This window comes from Montipora foliosa, chromosome 7 (genome assembly GCF_036669935.1).
Source record: "Montipora foliosa isolate CH-2021 chromosome 7, ASM3666993v2, whole genome shotgun sequence".
Lineage (NCBI taxonomy): Eukaryota > Metazoa > Cnidaria > Anthozoa > Scleractinia > Acroporidae > Montipora > Montipora foliosa.
The window spans coordinates 7,264,742-7,272,241 of NC_090875.1; the positions used below are offsets into that span (position 1 = coordinate 7,264,742).

The 7,500-nt window shown below is 37.4% G+C and overlaps 1 protein-coding gene across 1 annotated transcript; it reads right to left on the reverse strand.

Moving 5' to 3' along the window:
• Positions 1–3,941: 3,941 nt before the first annotated feature.
• On the reverse strand, positions 3,942–4,958 carry LOC138009795 (uncharacterized). Its single transcript, XM_068856803.1, has one exon. The coding sequence runs from the start codon at positions 4,956–4,958 to the stop codon at positions 3,942–3,944; it is 1,017 nt and encodes a 338-aa protein (XP_068712904.1).
• Between the last annotated feature and the right edge of the window lie 2,542 nt (positions 4,959–7,500).

Below are 7,500 nucleotides of genomic sequence, written 5' to 3' on the forward strand. Positions count from 1 at the left end.
TCTTCCTTTAAGATACATAAATACAATTCAAGCATGAATATTTCACTTTGCTTCAAATTCCCATAATTCCAAATAAGTAAAAAAAATTTGAGAGTACTGGAAACCCTATCATTACCATAGAACTTAAATCTGCATATTAAAACTTTTCCTTTCACTAAGTGTTTGTTAAAGTACCGATAACAGAAATGCCATGAATATATACAATGTACAACTAAATTCTGAGTGGATAGAAAAAACTATCTTAAAATACATCAATGGACAAAGTTCATTTGAATTAGATGTAAAATACTTAATTAGTCTTCAATTAGCTTGTGAAATATTCGCATGTCGTGGAATCGCACAAACTGCAAGCAAGTTCACATTGTCAATGGAAAGTGCATAGAGTCTTCTGTGTGTATTTTGTTAGGTTTAGGGGGGGGGGGGGCTTGGGTAATTGAGATTTCCCTGGTGCACACAGGAGAACATATAATTAACCTGCAATGGAGTTAAAAGTCATTGTAATGCGAATCGTGTTTTAGTGGATCTTTGAACAAAACAATACCCTTATGGAGCTCAATAATGGAAAGTCTATTGTGACCCTTCACGCAAAAAGGGGGCTTATCCAAATTTCACGCTATGGTTATTTTCACGGTCCTGGCCGTGAAATTGAAAAAAATGATTGGAATGTGAGTGAAATATTTCACGCCGTAAAAAAAGGCCACAGTCACCGTGAGAATATTTCACGCCATGAAACAAAGTGAACTTCTTGAGTAAACATCAATCTGTTACCCTAAACATCATGCCATCACCATGTCACGCCGCCTGCAAAGGTTTTACTGCAAGCATTATTGGAAGTCTTTTGGAATCGCCAACTTGGGATTGGGTCCATTTTTTTGTTAACGTTTCTGTTTTATATCGTGGTTTCGGGAAAACGAAAGAAACGAACATGACAGAAGAAAAAAATCGTAGATACTAAAAATCTTTCAACATTGCCCAACACCCTTCCAAATCGATGCACAATAAGATAAGCGTTTCTTATTTCGTTTCTCTGCAAAAAAGCACACAACTTCAGTTTACTGGAATGGGTTTTAAACGTCGAATATTTTAATTTTGTAAAAGAATCTCCATGGTAGTTGAATCTTTACCAGAAATTCAAAAGAATGAGCTCAGTAAAACCATAACAGAAATCAACACGACATGCGCTGTCTGTAGTAAAAATTTGATAATCGGTTTATGGGATCAGCAAAAAATTACATTACCTTCCTGAAATAAGAAACAGACACGTTTGGCACCACGGAGTCTAGCTATGTTGGCGTAGCCAAAAATTATTCTCTTCGCGAACAGTTTTTATTCGCTTGCACAAAATATTTTTAAAGTGATTCTCTCTTCTCATGCGTCCGCCATGTTTGATTGAAAGTGAGGCTAACCGCGCAAACATTCAAGATGGCTGCCAATGCCAGCAGTGTCTTGCCGATCGAATGGACCAGATTGTTGAAAGATAACCCTGAGTTGACGATGAAAGACGTCGATACTTTTGTTAAGCTCAACAAAGCACCCCAGAGTGGCATTGTTAAAGGCTGTAAGTTTTTCTGTGAAGTATTTATTAAAGATTATGAAGGTAAATCGTTCATTTCTGCCGTGTTTGCTGTTATGGGCAAGCTTGCAAAGCCGGGCGTTGAGTTTCTAAGCAGGTACTTACCTAAAGGTATGATTGTTCATTAAGTTGGTAAAAGAGAAGAAGATGACACTGTTTTTATCAGAGCAAGATGTTTCAAGTCATTAAGGAAAAATGAAGAGCCACACTACTTATGGGTTAGTTGTATGGTTGTTTTTTAGCTGAATGCTAAATTTAAGTAACTTAAGTGCGTGAGGCAGTTGACATTTTACTGAATATTGTGAAAGTTCTCAAAGTCAATACAAATAACCTTGAATTATTCCTTTTTTCCCTATATCTGTATGAACAAGAATGTACACTATTCATTACAAAATAATAAATTATAGTAAATAATTTTTTCTTAATTTCCTGCTTTGTTGCCATTGTTACCTTATTTCCAAAATAATGATTATAAGCTTATAAAACTTCTGTTTCATATATTTTCAAAGATGTCGTTTCACAATGAGGAAGTGGTGGATCATTCCTGCTCATGTAAGGCTGAGCAGGGAATATGTAACCATAAGGTGGCACTGATATACCAGGCAGCCCATTACAGCCTCCTTAAAATTGATGCTGTCCCAGAGGTACCATCCAAGACATCTATGCCACAGGAATGGCACAAGCCCCGTTCAGCTGGAATCCATCCTGAAGCTGTTGATAATCTTATTGGTAGAAAACCCGAATTAAAATCAGAGGGAGGTCCTAAATGTAAGAAGCGTGCCATAGATGGTGTAGAGAGTAATTTGTATAACCCTATACAAAACTACCCCAACCCAGAATTTATAAGGGAATTTCTAGCAAGGGCTAAAACTGACTACAAAGAAACACAGTTTGCTACATTGTTTAGTGAGGGTGAATTAGAGTATGTTGAGTGCAACTATGGCACTGTAACGAAGGGATGTGTTGTGTCTTATCAACAAACTACTATAAGGGAAAACAGCAAGTTCTTATCCATAGATCAGAGGGATACCCTACCTGTCCTACCAGCAAAGCTGCTTGATCCCTTATGTAGCCATGTTCTTCCACGCTCACAGGCTAATGTACTTGATTCATTAAAGGTATCATTAGAGCAGGCATCCAACATTGAGCGGGAAACAAAAGACCAATCTCAAAATCCATTTTGGCATGAGCTGAGAAAGCGGCGGCTCACTGCCTCAAAATTTAAGCAAATTTGTTCAAGAAAAAGTGATTATGAGGGTCTGGTAACTCAGCTTAAAAAGAAAACTGTTCAGACTGCTGTCATGAAGTATGGCCTTGAACATGAAAGTGAGGCAGCACAGTCATATGTCAACACCAGGTTTGTCAATGTATATCGAACAGGAGCAAGCCCTGATTTTCTTGTCTATGACCCAACACGCAATGAGGTATTTGGACTGCTTGAAATTAATAAAACATCACACAAATCTTGAATAGGAAGTGTTTTCAGATTGAGCTACGGTAACAAACAAGCTTGGCAACACACAAGTTTTAAGGAAGCATCAGTTTAATTAAGTAGTAAAGGTTTGAAATTATTTAAACGAGATCGTAAAAGATTTGTTTTGAACGGAAAAATTTGTGGCATCACACAATAAACACATTCGCATCTTGTTACTTTTTCAGCATTGAATTGTGTCTCATGATAAACTCTTTCTTAAAATTGAAAAGGATGTGTTAAAGTGAGAAATTCGTTCTCATTTACTTTTAATTCGGTGACAAGTTGTGACATGGTCGTAGGGAAAGATTATTGTTTTTAATTCAATTTGCTTCGGCTTTCATCGAGCGGTTTTACAAAGACTACGGCAAATAAAGCATCATTTTAAAGATTGAATCAACGAACGAGGCAACACACAGATTTGAAGGAAGTGTTGGTTTAATTATCCTCATTTTAACTTGTTTCAATCTGTCAAATTCTTATCTGAGATTTAAAAATTATAGCATTACCCGCAGCAACCGCGGTTTACTGGAAAATTAACGCATTACCCGCGGGTAATCGGCCGGAAATTACGGTAAGTGTCCCCAGTGTGGGTCATGCAGAAGAGACGCCAAGTATTTAAAGATTGTTAATGGTCAACTCAAACTAAAGAAAACTCATGAGTATTACTTTCAGGTAATGGGGCAGATGGCCATCACAGGGCTCAAATGGTGTGACTTCATGGTATTTTGTAAGAATGATTGGCACATTGAAACCATTTACTTTGATGAAGAGTTCTTTGCTGACATGTACAATAAGCTAAATCTGTTTTATTCTTCCATCATTGTAAATGTCACACCACTGATAAAACCTCATTTTTATTTGTAAATGTTTTTATTCAAATTAATTGCTATCATTTTAAAATAGAGGTCCTTTAAAGTTTGATAGCATACAACAGACCGACCATATTTGATTAATTGAAGAGGCTAATGACAGTGGAATTACAGCATCAAATAAATGGTTTTCCTTGACTCTACGAATTGCCCTCTCTACATGGATCCTTAGCTTCGCTATTTTTTGAGTCCTTTCTACATCTTCCTTGGAAAACTGAACCTTTTCACTCAGAAATGGTGGAATGTTGAGAGAACAGTTTAAAGGAGATAAAAGGTCTTCTATAGTGAAACCTTTGTCTGCCATAACCCCATCTCCATCCTCTAACAGCTTTAAAATTCCACACCTTTTCACTATCTCCCTGTCACTTATAGATCCCGTGTAGAGTTTGGAGATGAATGACACTGCACCACTGGGGGTAATACCAACAAGACCTTTGAAGGTAGTTGCACTTTTGTAACTAGAGTAAAACTCAGTATGAAGCACAAGAGAGGAAGGTGTCTGAACCTTCATTTCTGTGCAATCTATGATCACACGCACATTGCTGAAACTATCTTTAAAACTACTCGGCATTGTTTTTCTAATCTGTGATCTACTCGACCATAGTGGTAAACATCCCATTGTAAAATAAAGGAAGTTTGACCAGGTTATAATCATTCTACTTACAGTAGAAATTGACACATTGAATCTGACAGCCAAATCTTGATCAAATAAGCCTAGCTTGACCTTACACAACCACATGAACAGTTGATCTTCTATAGCAAGGGACTGTTTTTTCATGTTTACAAATACTTCGTTAATTATCCCTTCACCAGGCTTTTTAGCCCTGCCACGTTGAACTTGAGACCACGTTCTCATTTTTTCAGCAGATGGTTTTATCACATCTATAAATGACCATAACACATTACTACTTGAAAACCCAGTATAAAACCGGATCATTTCATCATCATACATAAATCGGCGAAGGCCAAACTGACTTATATTGTTCTTCCTATCAAGTTCCTGTTCGAGTCTCTCTATCTCTTTCCTAGCTGCCTGGAGCATCTCCTCAAGTGACACTTCCTGTCTCACCACACCATAATCATGATCATAAAGATTTGGAGTACTGGTAAATGCTGGGTTAGTGACCTGTTCTATAAAAACGAAAAATATCTATTTCAAAGTTTTCAAAGTTCTTAGATGGAGTCCCTGTGTAACAGCAAAATAATATTAATTCCAAGTGAACAAATAAAAGGGACATGGCAGAGTATACGCAACTGTTACAGCAAGGAGCCCAAACGTGTGAGTACTTTTAAAATATTCACAATCTTTCTTGCAGGAGAAATCCAATCACAAGTAGACCATAATGTGTTCTCAGCTTCTGAATGAATTACTTTTGCACAAAAGAATGTGAGTGAATAAAAATCTTGGGCTCCTAAGTAAAATATGTGCACACTTACAAAAACGCCAGTAATATAAATTTGAAGCATCTTTAAAACAGCAGTTGATAGGAACACAAGCTGAAAGGAATTCACTAAGGTAGGCACCTTTTGTGTTAAGCTGAAATGTTGGGGGGATCTCTGATGACTTTCTTTTCAAGATTCTTCTTGATATTTCCTGTTCTTTCTTCTTAGTACAAGCGAAGAGAGAAGGGACTGCTGTTGACTTCAATAGCCGCCGCTGTCCAGCCAACGAACGTCTATAATCAGTTTTCTCAAAATGCTCTGAACAAAGAGCAGTATGCTTTTTAATCTGACAAGATGTCAAAAGAAAAGCAGCCGTAGCGATAGTGAATATAGGCCTGCATTCACTATATCAAGATCAATTTCACTTAAACTAGTTAATCAATGAAATCCAATAACAACACGCAAACAAATAGGATTATAAGAAAAAGCTAGGGTGTGTTGCTAAGGATGTAATGGTTAAGTAATTTGAGAGAATTTGGCATTATTTTGGTCAGTTTCCAACTTTTGTAAGCCAATGACCCTAAATATGACGTCATCATACCACGCCGATGGTCACGTGATCAATAAAAGAAAACTCTAAATTTGTCTCTGTGCTACGCAATTTGGGTATTTAATCGATGGTTTGATAATTTGTATTCGTTTTTGCATCCAGCCAAGCATGGTTTTCTTTTTATTTTGAAAAATGTTCTTTTTGAAGACGATAACGATACTGAAATACCCATAACTTTTTCAAAAAAGATTATTTTAAAAAATCAATGCTTAGCTATATTCTGTATTTGGGGATGAAATGTGCCATGTAAAATAAAAATTAATTCAATTTAAAACCGCCGGAAATTTAGCTTTTTTCTCAAACCGGAAGTCAGTTCATTCAGGCATGCGCAGTTGATCTGAGAACGAGCGCGAGAAAGGGCGAGGAAAAACCTTCGATGGAAACAACAGTTTGTGCAGTGACTTTTGCTTGTGAGTGGGTTTTCTTGTCAGCTCATGATATGATGACGTCAGTTACCGGAAGTAAAATTTCACTTCCTTAGCAACGCGCGAAAAATCCGTCTGTAGGCCCTTAAATCAAGCTATAAACACAAACAGAATTTGAACGACAGGCCAGACAGTTAGAACTAACTTCAAAATTCGGTCCTGGATCTCTTCGTATTCTTGCAATCCACTCTGCCCTCCTTTTGGCCTCTTTTGGGAAAGCATGGAAGGATATCTCTTTGTTGTATCTTGAATCATTCGTACACAACGGCACACAACAGTGTCCCTTCTTGAATGTTTGCGCGGTTAGCCTCGCTTTCAATCAAACATGGCGGACACATGAGAAGAGAGAATTGGAATAAAAACTCGCAAGTTCTATTGGAAAAGATTAGGTTATGGTGAAATTGCGACATAATGAGTCGTGTAGTATTATTTACCTGTCGTGAATTTTGGCTCAGCATTTTAGCAATTAAATTACAGATAAACTTGCATGACAAATTTAACAAAACGCCTTTTGATTCGACTTGTTCATTATGTTGCTGTTTTTTACATTTAAAATGTTGTGCTGCAAATATATATACGCTTCTGGTAAGTTAGTCTCAAATAATTCGTTTGAAGAATTCAAAACTAAAAAAGTATGCATGCATCTTACATCGCGTGTAGTCAAACCCTGCAGGGAAAAGAGACACCTGGTTTTGAATGAAAGACAATGGAAAAGTAACATTTTGCGCAACACGTCTAATCTGCGGTCAGGCCCTCTTTTCTTTACAGCAGGCGCAAAAAAGGTAGGTAAATAGTCGCACCCTCTGTAAAGAAAAGAAGCCTGATCGCATGTTACAACACTTCTGAAACCCACTGTTTCACATTTTCAAATCTTGCAGACAGTGACTGAAAGTTGCCGTCTTCATGCGAGACACGTATATGAAAGACGAGGTTTATACGCGATCCGACGTTCCACTTTATTGTATTTTTTTCTGCTGAGTGCTACTGAGTGCTTTCGAAAACTGATAATGGGAGTTAAAGGGACGGGAAATCTGTTCCACTGTAAACTCAGGACACGCAACTCACACTGGGAAATGAGTTGTCGAGGTTCTTATAATAGAATCACTTCCTCTCACGTCCGGCCTCAAGGACAAAACACGCGGCACAGGAGAACAATAAAGTTCTAT

Bases quoted from the DNA above. Each gene is read 5' to 3' on its own strand.
- LOC138009795 (XM_068856803.1), bottom strand. From the start codon at position 4,958: ATGCTCCAGGCAGCTAGGAAAGAGATAGAGAGACTCGAACAGGAACTT.